Source organism: Sus scrofa, chromosome 18, assembly GCF_000003025.6.
Source record: "Sus scrofa isolate TJ Tabasco breed Duroc chromosome 18, Sscrofa11.1, whole genome shotgun sequence".
Lineage (NCBI taxonomy): Eukaryota > Metazoa > Chordata > Mammalia > Artiodactyla > Suidae > Sus > Sus scrofa.
The window spans coordinates 12,088,155-12,106,783 of record NC_010460.4 but is presented as its reverse complement, the minus strand read 5'-3'; the positions used below and the strand labels follow the sequence as shown (position 1 = coordinate 12,106,783).

Below are 18,629 nucleotides of genomic sequence, written 5' to 3'. Positions count from 1 at the left end.
CTGACAAGGGCTTAATCTCTAAAATACACAAACAACTTATACAACTCAACAGCAAAAAAGCCAAGAACCTGATGGAAACATGGGCAAAAGACCTGAATAGACATTTCTCCAAAGAAGATATACTCATGGCCAAAAAGCACATGAAAAAAATGCTCAACATCACTGATTATTAAAGAAATGCAAATCAAAACTTCTATGAGGTACCACCTCACACCAGTCAGAACGGCCATCATTAATAAGTCCACAAATAACAAATGCTGGAGAGGGTATGGAGAAAACGGAACTCTCCTGCACTGTTGGTGGGAATGTAAACTGGTACAACCACTATGGGAAACAGCATGGTGTTATCTTAGAAAACTAAATATAGAACTACCATATTACCCAGCAATCCCACTCTTGGACATATACCTGGACAAAACTCTCCTTGAAAAAGACACATGCACCTGCATGTTCATTGCAGCACTATTCACAATAACCAAGACATCGAAAAAACCTAAATATCCATCAACAGATGAATGGATTAAGAAGATGTGTTATATATACACAATGGAATACTACTCAGCCACAAAAAATAACAAAGTAATGCCATTTGCAGCAACATGGATGGAAGTAGATACTCTCATACTAAGTGAAGTAAGTCAGAAGAGAAAGACAAATACCATATGATATCACTTGTATCTGGAATCCAATATACAGCACAAATGAACCTTTCCACAGAAAAGACACTAAAGGACTTGGATAATAGACTTTGGTTGCCTAGTGGGAGGGGAGGGATGGGATAACCGGGAATTTGAGGTTAAGAGATGCAAATTATTGCCTTTGGAATGGATAAACAATGAGATCCTGCTGTATAGCACTGGGAACTATATCTAGTCACTTATGATGGAGCATAATAATGTGAGAAAAAGAATGTATGTATGCATGTATGACTGGGTCACCTTGCTGTAGAGGAGAAAATTGACCGAATACGAATCAGCTATGATGGAAAAAAATAGAAATCATTAAAAAAAATTGGAAACAGTCTTTCTTAGGACTCAAACAGATTCTGTCTGCTAAAATTTTAGTTAATTAATTCCTTAGGAATCTTCTGCCAAAAGGAAATACGCCTTATTATGAATTGTGGTGGTACAATTAATGATGAGAGTGAATGCATTTCTAGAAACATGTTATTTTAGTAGCACTTTCTTAAGACACTGAAAACATTTTTTTAAATTAAAGACAAATTCATTATGGTCCTAGCTATAACAATATGAATCAACCATCAACCAATTTATTTTAAAATTGGTCTTAAGGATTGTTTTTTACTATGTTCATAGGATTTGAAAATCCTATATGTATTGTATTTCTTTCTTCCAAATTATAGTCTCCCCCAGAGGATCTGTATATAGGCAGACAATAAACATACCTATACATACACACTCTCACACACACATACACACACATAGGTGGAATATCTCAGGCCATCACCTAAAGTTCCAAAAAGAAAATGACTAAATAGCTGAAGACAAAGGAATAAAGCATATATACACAAATGCACATGTATCATATACAAATATACACACACAATTTTATATATGTGTGTGTGTATATATGTTTGTATATACATGTGTGTGTATATGTTTTTATATTATTTTAATTTTGGCCCATACCCATGAATTCCAAATCCACAAATTCAACCAATTATGAATCATATACTAGGTTTCTGATCCACAGTTGGCTGAATCTGTGGTTGCAGATCTGCAGATACAGAGGGCTGACGATGGGACTTGAGCATCCCTGGATTTTGGTCCTAGAACCAATTCTCCATGGATATTAAGGGACAACTCTAAAAATCTTTCTCTAAAAATTGTATCTAAATGGAATTTTAAATATACATGTATCCAGTTCCAGTAATAAAAGAAATCTAATTCATTCTGTTTGTTCGTTTCATCTGCTCTCCTTGAAGAGGGAGGCTGATGAATCACAGAAGCTAAAGTTAAAAGGAGGAGAAAACCCTGCGGAGCCCCCGCCCCTCCATGGGGTGGTAGGTTGGGTCAGTAGAGTTTGGAGGGAAGGGTCTCTTGAGCAGATGCTGACAGGGTGCCGTGGAGGAAGAATGACCCGGGAAAGCATTGTGGTTGCACTGCTTTCTGTCTCCCATATTTGTCTTTTAAATTAATCTTCTCAGAATTTTGTCTCTTGTTTACGTTTTGAAAGATTTAAAAAAAATTTATTCTGGGTTAATCATTTGTCTATTTTATTTTCCTTGTCACTGATTTCTATCTTTATTATTTCTCTTCCCTCTGGTATGTTTTCTCTTCTAGGACTCCTTTTCCAGTGTATCAAACTGAATGCTTTATTTGTAAGCAATCATTTCTCTCTTGATAAATGATTTAGAGTCATAAATCATTCTGTGAATACCACTTCAGTGAATTCCTGCACATTCTGATAAATAGTATTTTAAGTTTTATGAATTTAAAATTTTCTTTTTGATTTTTTTATAGAGTGGGTTATTGAACATGATGGACAGCATGTTAAACTGAACTTTTCCTCTCTCCAAGTTGACTGGAACTTTGAAGCTGAAAGAGACAGATGCCAACTATACCTAGAACATTACAATAATTCTTCGTACTGATTCTTTTTTTTTTTTTTTTTTTTGGTCTTTTGTTGTTGTTGTTGTTGCTATTTCTTGGGCCGCTCCCGCGGCATGTGGAGGTTCCCAGGCCAGGGGTTGAATCGGAGCCGTAGCCACAGCAACGCGGGATCCGAGCCGCAGCAACGCGGGATCCGAGCCGCGTCTGCAACCTACACCACAGCTCACGGCAACGCCGGATCGTTAACCCACTGAGCAAGGGCAGGGATCGAACCCGCAACCTCATGGTTCCTAGTCAGATTCGTTAACCACTGCGCCACGACGGGAACTCCCATACTGATTCTTAAATGTTCCTAACAGGAAAGTAAACTGTATAATATTGAATGAAGTTGAAACTACATAAACACCCTATGTCACAGACGGACACATGCAGCATGATGTTCACTTTATTTTTAAATAATATTGGAAATCAATACTGAAATGGAGGATTAAGTTATGGCATAGTTGTATAATACAATACTCTCTAGCAAATAAAATCACTTAAAATGTACATATATCAATAGGAATGAATTTTAAAAATATGATGTTGCATGAAGTGTCCAGTTCTAAAAGTATATGTATTGTACAATGAAGGCGATGAAGAGTAAAAAGATAACACAAAACAAAAAACTCCATAAAACAGTATGTATATATCTATGTTACTATATGCATACTGTATGGATAGAAAGACTTAATGCAAGCAATAACAAAACAATAATATTTCAGGGTGGTTGGTTCATTAGTATTTTTCATGTATATTTGTGCTTATTTAGATTGGGGCATGTTTAATACATATTTAATTATGTTTAAATAAAAGTATTTTTTCATCTCTTAAAGCAAAAAAAATTGCTTTAAAATTAGTTCTCAACAATATTTACTTGTGGGTAAATTAGCAGCTATATATATTTAATGTGCATATAGAATCTCCCCGTACTATAGAATTTTTCACTTTATAAATGCTTAAAAAGTAAACACCAAACTAAATCTTTCTTGAGCCTTGGGGCTCTTGGCACCCTCCCTTTGCACTGACCCTCTGGGGAGACAGCTCAACAGAAAAGCCATGAAGTCAGAAGTCAAGCCCATCTCATTCAAACTACAGTTCCCATACTTGTTATCTTGGGTGACCTAAGATGAATATTTTAAGCTCTGTGAGTTTCAGTTTACTGATCTGTTAAATAACAGTGAGATTTAAAAGCTGCTGGATCAGAATGGCCATCATTAATAAATCCACAAATAACAAGTGCTGGAGGGGCTGTGGAGAAAAGGGAACCCTCCTGCACTGCTGGTGGGAATGTAAACTGGTACAGCCACTATGGAGAACAGTTTGGAGATACCTTAGAAATCTATACATAGAACTTCCATATGACCCCGCAATCCACTCTTGGGCATCTATCCGGACAAAGCTCTACTTAAAAGAGATACATGCACCCGCATGTTCATTGCAGCACTATTCACAATAGCCAGGACATGGAAACAACCCAAATGTCCATCAACAGATGATTGGATTCAGAAGATGTGGTATATATACACAATGGAATACTACTCAGCCATAGAAAAGAATGACATAATGCCATTTGCAGCAACATGGATGGAACTAGAGATCTCATACTGAGTGAAATGAGCCAGAAAGACAAAGGCAAATACCATATGATATCACTTATAAGTGGAATCTAATATCCAGCACAAATGAACATCTCCTCAGAAAAGAAAATCATGGACTTGGAGAAGAGACTTGTGGCTGCCTGATGGGAGAGGGAGGGAGTGGGAGGGATCGGGAGCTTGGGCTTATCAGACACAACCTAGAATAGATTTACAAGGAGATCCTGCGGAATAGCATTGAGAACTATGTCTAGATACTCATGTTGCAGCAGAAGAAAGGGTGGGGGAAAACTGTAATTGCAATGTATACATGTAAGGGTAACCTGACCCCCTTGCTGTACAGTGGGAAAATAAAAAAAAAAATAATAATAATAAAAAAAATAAAAGCTGCTGGAAGGAGTTCCCACTGTGGAACAGCAGGTTAAGGGTCTGATCCCCAGCACAGTGGGTTAAGAATCCGGCATCGGCATCGCCACAGTTGTGGTGTAGGTTGCAGTTGCAGCTCAGATGCAATCCCTGGCCCAGGAACTTCCATATGTCGTGGGTGTGGCCAAAAAAAAAAAAAAAAGTTGTTGGAGGAATTAAAGATAATTTAACTATGGTGGAAAGCAGGTAGAAGTTTTAATACCAGCTGTAACTGAACTTATTACACGTTACATGTTTATATAAAATATATGTATTACATAATTACATTATTCTATAACTGAAATTATACAGATTTGTATCAGAGTTGATCTCTGAAGTAAGGAGACATTCTTCCAAAAGAATTAATGAACACACATGCATAAAAATTTTCAGAATTAATAGACAAATTGGTGAAGACAAAGTATTTTTTAAGTGATTTGAAACAACCATTTTATCTTGCTCATATATTCTGTGAGTCAAGGATTGAAACTGAGGCCAGTGAGGACAGCTTGTCTCTGCTGCACAATGTCTGGAGATGCAGCTGGAAAGACTCCAAGCTAGAAGCGAATGTTTCAATGTAACTTTTTTTTTTTTTTTTTTTTACAAGTGACTTGGCAGAAAATTTTTCTAGAGGGTGTCAGCTGCTCTGGTGCCTTTAAGAGCTAAGGTAATACCAAAAACCCAGGAAAACTAGTAGCTGCCAATTGAAGACAAATGAAAAATCAAGAGAAATCCTAAAAGGATAATGTAACTTAGCTAGAAAATAAGAGGTGGTTTTGATAAAGGGGTTTAAGAACTTGGCTATTACATAAAGTGCTACATTTATTTGTGATCCTTGGGAAGAATATTTATTATCTTAGAAACATTCACTTCAGCCATGATGATATGTACATTAACAAACTATATATAGAAAAATCAGGGTATAGGAAACGAGGCTGAGATCACACTCTAATTTTTGGAAATGGCCTGTACACAAGAATAACTGAAATATTCATCTGGTTTCTCTAGGCTTAATTTCTATTTCTACAGCTACTTAAAACCCTAATTTTCAAATGAATCTGCCTGAAGCTAGATGGCCACTTTTAAGCTATTAGTGGGTGGCTGACTCAGCCTGGTTTACAAGCCTCAATTCCACATACAAAAGACATGAAAAAACACTCTGAATTGCAAGCAATCAAAATGCCATCAGAAACTAACAACACAGTTTAATTAAAAAGGAAAATCCATAGTAATTCACTTTTTCCTTTCTACTCTTCACACCACAAAATAAGAGGTAGTACAGAGAAGCAATTAAAATGGAGTCATCTTTTGCCCTTGGGGTGTCTCAGTAAAACCTTTACCACCAAAATAATTAACCTCCGATTTCTCATTTTTCTCCCCTTTGTCATACCAAAATTGCTTCAGGTTTCAGAAACAATGCACTGTCCTGCCTCTTCAGTTAACCCTGTGCTTCTAAGAATCTCTTGTAATCTTGTTATTTTATAAAAATATAAGACTGCACAGTTACAAGGACGCTGTCCCTCTTCGATTACAACCTTGACCGGGACTGGAAACCAGCTGATCTCACGAATTACAGTGAACTTGTATCACCTCTGAGATGGGGTGCCTAGCCTGCAGTCAAACCATGGGTGCAAATGACTGTGTCTGTGACCATGGGCTGCACCTCAAACCTGCTCCTGCAAGGAGGGTAACAGCAGAGAGGATTCACTCGACACGAGTACCAACGTCATTGCAGAACCTACGATCCATCCCGCAGATGAAGCATATACGCTCCTGTGACTGATGAACAAACGCTGCATCATTTACCCAGAGATTAAAAACACAGCCTGCGCAGCCCTGCAGGTGGCCACCAAACCACCTGGCGCTACTATCTATCACATCCAGAGGCTCAGAACTGAAGAAGGATGAAACAAACCTATGACAGCAAGTCAAAATGTTCACATAAATAACACACTCTATGCCACTTCCAACAACTCATGTTCATACCCATCCATGTCCTCACAGGTTGGCGAGCATAGGGGCGTCTAGTAAAACAAACAAGGGTCAGGTTCAAAGTCATCACAGATCCACATGCAAGGTCTCACTGTGGCTCAGGAGCAAAAGAAGTGCAAAGTGAAGCTTTGGGGGTGGGTCAAAGGGAACAAGGTGAATAAAATGTCAAACCACAGGGGCCACACACCCAAGACGGCTGAACGCCCCATGGAACCCTCCCCTGGCAACCCCAGTGCCAGTGGCACAGAGGACAAGGAGAGCAAGCTCTTACTGCAACACTCGGGAGTGGCTGAAATCTCTCAGATCCGAGTCTTCATAATGCGGAGTGATCATCCCCAGGCCGCTGTCACTCAGCATGCGTTTGCGGAGGGCAGGATTCCACCAGTCTGTCATTCTGAGAGGAAGAAGGGCAGCAGACATTCAAGCATTCAAGGTCAGCCACCGGCCTCGGTCGGCGCTTTCTCAGGATCATTCTTGAGTCCAAATGGGAGGAGGGAAATTCATCTTTATTGGGCATTTCTGAGGTATTTCACATTTATTAGTTCATTTGATTTTCTCAGCCATCAGGAACGCTTTGTATGCTGCCGTCCTCTTTATAAACAAGAAAACTGAGATTGAGTACTTTTAAACGCAACATAGGTAAGAGGAGGCAGCACTTGATGCAGAACAGTAGATGAGAAAATAGCAAAGCCCATTCTCTCTCATGGCGTGCCGGTTCCTAGTTTATTTTCAAGGGGGCAATGAAATAAGAAAGGAACTGACTCGAGTTCCCATCGTGGCTTAGTGGTGAATGAACCAACTAGTATCCATGAGGCCAGTAGTCTAGTCAATCCGTGGTTCATCCCTGGCCTCGTTCACAGGGTTAAGGATCCACTGTTGCCATGAGCTGTGGTGTAGGTCGCAGATGAGGCTTGGACTGGCATTGCTGAGGCTGTGGTGTAGGCCAGCAGCTGCAGCTCTGATTTGACCCCTAGCCTGGGAACTTCCATATGCCATGGGTGGGGCCCTAAAAAGACAAAAGACAAAAAGATAAAAAAAAAGAAAGGAACTGATTTAAGTTCTGGATCTGCAGACTACTTTATCATTGCAGATAACAGAGTAACAGAGAGTGGCTGGGAGAGCAAATCCTGGGCGAGCCTGGCGGAACTCACTCTCCATCGCTTCTTACCAAGTGCCTCAGACTATCCTAATTTTACATGTATCAATTCAATTTTCAAGCAATTCCATGAGCAGGTAGTATCACTTCCACTTATAAATGAGGGGAAAAAAGCATAAAGCATTTAAGATGATTAAGTCACTATAACATAATTGGAGGGACTTATGAAAGGCATTTAATTACAGTATGTGGCTCTTAAGAAGTCCTTATATTTCACAGTTATTTTTATGCAATCTACATGTTATGCAATCTATCTGGATGTAGTTTTTAAAAAAGGAGGAGGAGGGGGAGGAGGAAAAGAGGAAGAGGAAGGATGAAGAGGAGAAAAACTATTGTCAAACCACCTGTGTGAGTTTTTAATGTGATAATATAGGCATTACAGATGTATATGTACAAACACAAATACCCGTGCTGTCTAGTTTGGTTCGAAGTGTCCATGTGTTGGGTAAAGAAGGCTCAGATGTGATACAGATCTGAGGGTGAATGAATAATTCTACCCAGCTATTCATAAGGCAAACTTAAAATGGAACAGCTATAATACATTCTTTTTTGTTGTTGTCTTTGGTCTTTTTAGAGCCGCACCTATGGCATATGGAGGTTCCCAGGCTGGAGTCTAATTGGAGCTACAGCTGCCTGCCTACACCACAGCCACAGCAACGCTGGATCCTTAACCCACTGAGCGAGGCCAGGGATCGAACCTGCAACCTCATGGTTCCTAGTTGGATTCATTTCCGCTGCGCCATGACGGGAACTCCAGGAATAGCTATGGCACATTCTAAGGAAAGACAAGAAAACCTGTATTTCAAAATAGTTTGATTTCCAAACCAGATGTGGTTGTCACCCTGCAGCCAGCCTCACCACCTCACCACCAAGGATGAAGTCCACTCACCCTGAGGCTTGCTCCACCACCAGGTCAGGCATTCCTGGAGGTGTCCCCGCCTGCTGGGACAACACCATATCTGGGTCCAGAATAAAAATCTCATCTTGAGAAATCTCCATCACAAAGTGTAAATGTTCCTAAGAAAGTAAAAGAAGTCTGTCAGGTGATTGATAAGGTATTCAAACCCAGCATAAGAACACTACAACAAAGCATTCTTGGTCTTGAGAAATAAGGACATTTTATGACATAGCAAAGGACCACAGTGTATTTTCAGAAGCCCGACCAGTGGACATCCCCCTTGAAGCAGCATGGTAGCAAGAGGCTAATGCAGGGGAGAGTCGAATCCCTCTTAGTTTGGCACTCCTGGACCAGGATCTGGTTAGGTATAACCTGAGATGGCCTTCCTTCTTCTTCCCAAATACTGTTCAAGAAGTGACACTTCATGCAGCTTGGTCCAGCATGCTTATACAATGCCCTGGACTTTCACCCCCGGGATCTGGTCAAAGCCAAGTGGCAGGTCTAACACCTGGTTTATCTCTGGATTCCATTCTGAACCTTCTTTAATGGAACCTGACAATGGGGGCACTTGTTATTTGGGAATAGGCCTTTTTTTTTTTTTTTTTTCCTTATTACCAAACTCTGGGAAGTGGTGTGTTGAACCTAAAACTAAGTAGTACAGATATACACTTGAGGTCTCAACTTTAAGCAGAAATAAACTTTAAAAGGCATAAAATCTGGCAAGGAAGCAGTAAAAGCAGGCATGTGAATGAAAGTTTAGAGTGCAGCTGGCGACAGTCTCTATGAACCTACTTGTTTCCTGGACTCATTTTCAAGGTCAAGCCATATCACCTTGAGTCTACAAATCATAAAACATATGAAGACAAACAAAAAGCTCATAGCTGAGACGATGAGTACCACTCCAGAATCTGTACACATTTCAGTGTTTTGCTGAGAAAATATATAAGATGAGCTACTGATAAAGTATATTTACTTGAGAATTTTTCACTTTCACAAAGAGGCTCGGAGTTCCCATCATGGTGCAGCAGAAATGAATCCGACTAGGAACCATGAGGTTGCCAGTTCAATCCCTGGCCTCGCTCAGTGGGTTAAGGATCCAGCATTGCCATGAGCTGTGGTGTAGGTTGCAGACGCGGCTCGAATCCCGCATTGTTGTGGCTGTGGCGTAGGCCGGTGGCTGCAGCTCCGATTCAACCCCTAGCCTGGGAACCTCCATGTGCTGTGGGTGTGGTCCTAAAAAGACAAAAAAAAAAAAAAAAAAAAAAAGCACAAAGAGGCTCAAGAAAACTTACCTGAGATCTGTCTATTCGATAAAAGCGATCAGCAGAGGTTGCTAGGGCGAAAAAAAAAATGTATACGGCATCAGAGAGTCCTGTGATCTGGCACCAAATTTACGACCTTCCCTCCCACTATGACAATCAAAAAGCTTATATCCCAGTCATGCTGGACTGTGAGCCAGTCCCTAAACCATTTAGAAAAACTCAGACTTGATCCCTCTGCTGCTGCCATCCCACTACTCAGAAAGCCCTTCCCCATCACACATGCCCATCAAAGTCATGTCTTAAGGATCAACCTGAATGATGCTTCTTCTGGGAAACCTGCCCCAGACAGAATTGGTTGCTCCCACCTCCAAGCACATTTACATTTTGTTTATACTTCTTACAGAAACGACCTTCACAGAGAACTCTGAAATTTAAGATATCTGTCTCTTTAAGGTCTGTGTTTCATATATTCTTTTATGTCTCCAGATACCAGCACAGAATCTTCAACAGAGCACGGACTCAGTATGTATTTATCAAGTAAATAAAGCCATAAAAAAACCCCAAACATGTAGGTAGCCTGACTTCCTGAGGAAGTGATTCTCATTATGGAAAAGAGCTTGAAGATGCAGCGCTAGGGAGCACATCTGGGATTAAAGGCATCTTTTCACTTTAAAACTGAGTCCCTAAGCCATGACTGAAGAAAGCTAAAATGGCTCCAAATTTATGCAAACATTTCTATAAGGAACGGGGCTCTAGTTGTAGTTTGCAAAAAAAAAAAAACAAACCTTAATGACAAACATTGGGTTTCTAGAAATTAATCTGATTATTCTTTAAGATGCAAAGAATGATTTTCTTTTCACTTAAGTCTACCTGAGCCTCAATATTATAGATTTTCTATAAAGTACACAGTACTAGAGGGAAAACCTCAAAATGCAAATAAACACTCACAAATCATAAATATTTAACAAGGAGCTTCTCTCCAAGGGAAATGAGCTAAGAAACAACACAATCATAGACCTTGCCCTCTGTAAGCAATAGGGGGATAAAATCGACCTGAGATGAACTTAATATACTTTGTTCTTTTAACTCTGACTGAATCACCTTTTAAACTACATAAGCCAAACTATTAGCTTATGTATTAACAACTAATATCTTAAGACCACGGACCCCCACTTGTAATTTTATCTAAGACTCTCTATATAAACCAGACTGTACATAGAACGGTTCATATACAAGTTCTGAATTTTCTTAAATATAAGGTGTTCCTCTGTGGATTCAGGGAAAAACCAAATGGTTATATTTCTCATCCCAGGGAGTAAAGGAACTGGAGGACAAGTGATGTAAATTATCTTCAGAAGCAGCTGACAAGCCACTAATGAAAACCTAGGTCATGGTGTATGTGGGTTAGATTTTGTGCAGATACAAGTGCTCATCTTCATGAAATGTTCGCCCTCTCCCACATCTGCCATTCTCTCACCCACATTTATTTCAGATGCACTTCAGATGCACATACAGGTGAACAAAAGAAAAGTCTACAGTGAAAGCCAAATGTCCACACAGACAAGAGAGATACTGGCTAGTAGATACATTGGGAGTACACAGTGTGGAAGTACTGAAAAATGGATAATTGCATAGAAAAGTAGGATGATGGAGCATTATGGGAAGGGGAGATGGAAACTGGACTCATTAACCAATCAGAAAGTTAACTGATCTATTATTCATGCAATATGTCACGCTCAGCAGAGCAGATCTGAATGCAACTGAAAATGCCAAACCTTTCACAAAAATGTATACCTCATACAGAAATGACAGTTTATGGAAAATAATTTGGAGGTTCCATAATATGCAAATAATATCCAAATTAGTACCCACCCCATGCTTACGGAATCCATCTACTGGCCTACAGTGAAGACAGACACCCATCATGCTTTAGAAAAAGGGGCAGTTAAAGGGAAATGTCAGCTTGAGCAACTTAATGCTGAGTTCAGCCAGAGTTAACCAAGTCGTTTTAAGGGAAATGACTTCAGGAAAGTGTGTTGCAACATCAGCTAATCCATGTCGTTTGAGATGCAAATACCAATCACGTGGAGTCACGTGTGGGGCTTCTGAATAATCTCTTGGAAAATCAGAGTCTGCTCTAGCCGTCAGTGTGTTGCCCCGTGGCTTCCCCAACCACCTCCCCTGCCCCCACCCCGACTACCACCTCTCAGGGAAATACGGAAATACTTACCATCTAGAAAGCACCACCGTGGGGAAAGTCTCTGAGCTGAGAGCGCCCTGGGGAAGGAGGTTTCATGGTCCTGGAAAGAGACACACATACCCTCGTGGTTCCATGTGACTGTCATGAGGGGTGCCCCGCACGCCACATTCTGCCCTACTGCCTGTTCCTAAGAGCAAGCATCCTTTCCCACACAAAGCGCTGGTGAGAGATCAGGCATACTTTTCACTGGAAGCACACACACAGAGGCTCTGCATTCAAAGCATCGTTCCACGTAACAACTCCCACATAAAATTTCTGGGAGGTTTTCAATTATTCCATTAAACATTCATAAATTATATAACTTGGGACATGTACTTCCTTTGGGGACTTTCTTTCCCTTTATGAAGTTGAGGAACTAGAGGCAGCTGACTATCATGTATATTTCAGTTCTCCACATGGGTATAAAAATGTCCCCTCTGCCACTAATAATTTTTAAAACATAAGCAGCACATTCTAGTTTATAACATATGATGTGAAGCATTCCAGCTCTGGCCCATCATGAGATCGCTGACAGAAGTAAGACACCACGTGAGGAAGGAGGCCAGGTCTCTGTGAGGAAGACACTGGGAGTTTGACTTTTATTAGAGATTTGAGATATTCAGATATAAGGAGCATCCTGGAGTGAGGTTGGGTGTGCATGATCTTGTGTGTACAGAGAAAGACAGGAGAGGAAATGAGGAAAGACAGGAGAAGGAAAACAGAGAAGAGGGAAGAAGAGAACCAAACAGAGGTTGCTCTGGCTTCTGTTTAATCTGCCCTTAGGCAAAGCTTTGGCTTAAATCAATGGTTCTCAAAGGATGTACCCTGGCCAGCAGCATCAGCAGGGAGGATGTCAGAAACGCAAATTCCCAGGTACCACCCCAGATCTACTGAAACCTGGGGGTGACGCCCAATCTTTCAGGTAAGTCAGATGCATGCTAAAGTTTTAGAACCATCAGCCTAAAGTTACATAGTTTAGGATAATGTGAGAAAAAGAACGTGTGTGTGTGTGTGTGTGTGTGTGACTGGGTCACTTTGCCATACAGTACAAATTGAAAGAACACTGTAAACCAACTATAATGGAGAAAATAAAAATCATTATTAAAAAAGTTATGTATTTTTATAAAACATGCAAAGCTATAGATATATGTCAGGTGAGAATTGTATTATACATCAAGAAATCTGAAAGTGACTTGACACATTTAGGGGCAACGACGAAGGCTAATAAACATGTCAAACAGAACTGTGACTGTCTTCTTAAGAGGAAAGGGACTTAAAACACCAAAGATACTTTCTGAATTATGAGGCCAAATATGCTACCAAGACCACCATGGGAAAAAATACCAGAATTTCCCTAGGTAAAAACTGACTCCGAAAGAATACAGAAAGGCCTCAGTTATCATGTTTAAAACCTACAGACTGATAAAGTTTTTGCTAGAATATATGAATTCAAGAATGATGGATATTATTTAGTATAATGAAACGCAGATGGATACATTGTCTTAGTAACATAACCCACTTACCACAAGCTGTTAATGTAATATTAATATCACCATATACCTTTCTAATGTGCCAGTGTCTGTGTATCCAGAGGGTTTTATGCATGTGCCTGACCAATTTTGCTTATATTCTATTCATTTATTTACTCTGTACCTTGACTCACAAAGCATTTGATATAACTTAATTCTCTTAAGGTTTTACTTAAAGAAAATGTTATGTCTGCTCTCTGAAAACCTAGCATAGAACCTTTTAAACTCTTTAAACATGTCAAATAGTTTTGACAATCCTTGAACCCATGACATTTCATGTAAGTTTGGTGTGTCTATATTTATGCGCATTTTTCACTGCTTCCCAAAGGTTATCAAAGTGATCTGAGATTCTTCCAAAAGGTTAAAAAGTTACTAGTTTAAGTAATCAAAAGTTTAGGTCAGAAGAGAGTCAACAAAGTAAGATTTTCATCATTAAAATGCTTTAACAATATCCAAACTTAGACAAATAGGAATTACTATTGCAAAGGTATTAGGGATTCAAGGAGCAAACAGTTGAAGCTCTCTGAGCTGGTGGCTTTTCTCCTCCCATCTACCTCACCATTCTTCCTGAAGCTCTGCTCTAGCATGTAAAAAGCAAGTCACAAGAGAAGAAGCGTAATCGTGCAGAAGCCTCCAGATATTAAGTGGTAGAGTTACAATTCAAATACAGGCCTCTCTTACTACAGAAACTATAACCTAATATCCCAGGTTTTTGCTGTCTAGAGAAATTAGTATTATTTGGGATTTTGAAGGATGCATGGGGTTTGTATAGGCCAAGTTTGAGGGAAGCTTTTTGACTCAACTCAAGCAAAAACATGAGGAAAGCAAAGGAAGGAATGACCTAAAGGGCACTGAAGACCTTCCTTGGACTCTGGTGTGGAAGGATTTTAAGGATTTTCCACAGTTTCAGCTTTGTTAGCTGTTAAATAATCTTCAGTTTTTCTTAACAGGCATGTCATGCCTGGTAACTTCCCCAGCCATGTTGCTGCCTCCTTTCTACTCCCGTGTATCCATGTGCTTAAGAATCCTCTAGAAATACGGTAATCAATGGGAGCAACAGAGAAACAGTCCAGAGACAAGGAACTGAGATGACATCCATGTAAAAAAAAATTCTGATGACAGAGTTTAGATAACATGCCTGTATGTATTCCATGATTACAATTCTAAACTCCAGTGCGTGATGACTACTGTACAACTATGAATGTAATAAAATTCAGTGAGTAATTTAAAAAAATTTTTAAATTAAAAATAAAAAAAAAATAAATTCCCACATGAGCATGGCCAATATACTAGGTGGTTTATTTAGCATGTGATATAGTCATGCTCTCTGCTACAACTTCATATTCAAATCTGTACTATGGTGATTATTGCAACCTTTTTTTTTTTTTTGGCAGAAACTGTTTATTCCACAGAGATAAGGTTAAATCTATACCACAGAATAAAGCAGCAATTTTATTTATCTATTTGTCTTTTTGGGCCACACCCACAGCATATGGAGGTTTCCAGGCTAGGGGTTGAATCAGAGCCACAGCAATGTGGGATCCAAGCCACATCTGTGACCTACACCACAGCTCACGGTAATGCTGGATCCCTAACCCACTGAGCGAGGGGATACAAGCTGTATCCTCATGGATGCTAGTCAGATTCCTTTCCACTGAGCCATGATGGGAACTCCTAAAGCAGCAATTTAAAGAGACTAATTTGGAGTTCCATTTATTAGCATGACCTAATGTTCATGGTATATTACTATTAAAAGTAAATTGTGGTATGGAATGTAAATCCATTTTTTATTTTTACAAACCAATAAAACCCCATATTTGTTTGCGTGTATGTTTATGTGTATAACTTTGTATTGATGTGGAAAAAGGCACAAAAGGGTACACACCAGAAATGTGCTCTCCTAAGGTCTACACTGGGTAGAGAGTTAAAAACGAAGCAGAAGTCTAAAATTGTACACCGAAGGAAAACTAAGGTAAGCCAGGGTTATAAAACCCGGCAAACTTCATGACATAAGTAGCCAATGAAACTCAAGAGAAATACCTTGAAGACTTAATATCAAGGACCCGTTTTGCTGGAATGGGTTAAAAGGGAGCAGGAGTGAAGCGAAGCAGACTGTCAAATAGGAACTAACAATAGCCCAAAGTCGGGATCTGTAAACTTCCTTATACACTGATGGTCCCAACTAATAATGACCACAGAGGGCTGAGGGTCTTTTGTATTCAAGACTCATGTAACTCCTGCAGCTTGTCTATTTTACGCCCCCATTTCTCCTACTCAAAAAAAGAGAATCAGAAAATGTGTGAATGGGGTGCGCCCTTTGTGGCTCAGCAGGTAACAAACCTGACTGGGATCCATGAGGACGCACGTTCCATCCCTGATCTCACTCAGTAGGTTAAGGATCTGGTGTTGCCGTGAACTGTGGTGCAGGTCGCAGACACGGCTTGGATGGTGCGTGGCTGTGGCTGTGGCCGTGGCTGTGGTGTGGTAGGCAGCTGTAGCTCTGATCAGACCCCTAGCCAGGGAACTTCCATATGCCTCAGGTACAGCCCTAAAAAAAGAAAAAGAAAAAAAAGGAACATGTGTGAATGGTAGTGATATTAGGATATAGGTGACGTGGAACTTGCTGTGGCTGTGTCTTAACTCTCATTGCTAATGCCTTGTGGGTGTTACATCAGGTAACTGTGTCCTCACAGAGGGCCTGGCACACAAGTAGAGCAGGTGGCCCTGGCATTAAGGGATCATGGATCCAGGGGCAGCAGGAGGGTGAGCAGCAATGCAGTGCAGACCATGAGTCAGACTTGAGCAGGAAAAGGGGAAATGAAGAAACAAAATAGCCCAAGCAGGGGTCAGGTACTGGCCCTCGGGATTTCACGGGGCCTTGGATCCACAGCTTCATGGACCCGCTATGATGAGCATGGCAACATCCTTGTTACTAAGCAAAGGACAGTCGAATGAATGGTCAGATATATATATATTTGCTTTGTAAATGCTGCATGTTAAAATCAACATATAGGAGTTCCCGACATGGCTCAGCAGTTAACGAACCCAACTAGAATTCATGAGGATGCGAGTTCGATCCCTGGCTTCACTCAGTGGGTTGAGGATCCGGTGTTGCCATGAGCTGTGGTGTAGGTCACAGACACAGCTAAGAGCCCACGTCACTGTGGCTGTGGCGTAGAGCTGTCAGCTGCAGCTCCGATGAGACCCCTAGCCTGGGAACCTCCATATGCTGCAGGTGCGGCCCTAAAAAGACAAAATACAAAAATGAATAAATACATAAATTTACAAAGACAATTTCTGATGGAGCCAAAAAATAAGTCCAAGAATATGCACCTTTCAGCAGTACCTGACTGTAGACATGTAAGAAAGGTGATGGCATGAATGCAGCCACATTTCAGGAGGCAGTCGCATAACTCCCTGAGCTGTGCCACTAACATCACATCAATAGCCTTCGGCACTTGTTTAGGGCTTCTTGTCTTCTTGGTCCTCTCAAACTGCATAATCAAATCCATGATCCATCAAAGAGAAAAGAGTCCTGCTCATTTTGTGGTCCGCTATTTCTCTTCATACAACTGCGATGCTTTAGATGGATGTGACCGTCACGGCTCTATAGTGCAGGCAGAATGACACAACCTTGGACGTAACCGTGCTCCTTTCTGTTTTCTAAAGCTGCATGCTCTTTAACTGAATGGCATTAACAAATACTACTCACTTCGAAAATCCCTGATACGCGAATTTTCTCTTTTGCTACATGCTAATGGAAGATCTGCCTCTTGGGCTAAAAATAAAGCATGGGCAACAGCACAAAGGCAAACCCGGTATTTTTCATACATATATTTTTGAAAGTCAACTGCCATGAATTATACGTAATTGATAAGGAAAATATCGAAACCACTATCTGGCAAACATACGCCAAACTTGCCCTTAATTTTCATTCAATTACTCACAGATGATGCACGTAGAATTTAACGATTGCACAGCAGTCCCATTATGCACTCCAGGAGGTTACCCAATTAAGCAATATTCACCTAGCATTCACCTTTACTATGAATGAAATTCTTTTTCTTTCAGAAAATTGAGGGAAGATGTGTGCAGAGGCAACGTAGAAATCCCTTTGAATTGAGAATCTCTGCTTCATTTAATAATGTCTCGTCAATAATCACTGCACATTTAAATTTCTCTCATATCCCCATCCAAATTCCTCATCCGCCTCCTTGATATCTCCTGCACCCAGTCCATCTATTCATTCACTTCCCTCTCTTTCCATCACCAAGTCATGTACCAACATCTCTTCGTCCTTAGTGAACAGACCATCGGGGATGATTAGAAATATGCATTTATGCATCTCTGTCCAACTATAATCCCACAAAATGGACTGGCTACTTTTTTTCCTTTCAGAACTCTACCCCTCAAAGCTATTCCTTTACCACCCACAACTCCTGCAACAGAAGAAGGTATAGAAATGGGATACCCATTTCCAAATCCGGCTTTGAAAGATGATGAGATACTGATGGTGCAGTAGAAAATGGAAATGAGAGATATTCCAACATTTCAAGAGCCCTTTTCTGATGAGAAAGTCCTCCATTAACAAACATAACAACAACTGTGTGTGTGTGTGTGTGTGTGTGTGTGTGTGTGTGTGTGGTTAGCTGTCTAGCCTTCACTTACCACAGCAAAGAGACTTGACCCCAGGAAAGTCTTAATTCTCCATTTGATACTTTTCTGACAGCTCCGATCTAGCTCCAAACAGCCACAGCATTCTCCAAATTTCCTAGCCAACCCCTGTCCTTCTCTAAGACAAGGTAAATTAATTTGAAGGAGGACTCCCTGGGATGTGTTTTAATCCATCCATTCAAGGACTGTTCTAGAATCCAGAAAACAAATTTGGAAGGAAGACATTTCAGAGAAAAGAGAGAGATGAGTAAGGGAAGTCAGTAG

At 40.4% G+C, this 18,629-nt stretch overlaps 1 protein-coding gene across 11 annotated transcripts in view; it reads right to left on the bottom strand.

Moving 5' to 3' along the window:
* DGKI (diacylglycerol kinase iota) overlaps window positions 1-18,629 on the bottom strand; it is a 482,044-nt gene that overhangs the window by 80,315 nt on the left and 383,100 nt on the right. For all 11 annotated transcript variants that reach the window (XM_021079007.1, XM_021079008.1, XM_021079004.1 and 8 more), the window contains 4 exons: window positions 12,154-12,223; window positions 9,954-9,994; window positions 8,653-8,780; window positions 6,879-7,001 (listed from right to left, as the gene is read on the bottom strand). In XM_021079007.1, coding sequence (XP_020934666.1) covers window positions 6,879-7,001; window positions 8,653-8,780; window positions 9,954-9,994; window positions 12,154-12,223 — 362 coding nt within the window. The remainder of the gene's footprint in view (window positions 1-6,878; window positions 7,002-8,652; window positions 8,781-9,953; window positions 9,995-12,153; window positions 12,224-18,629) is intronic.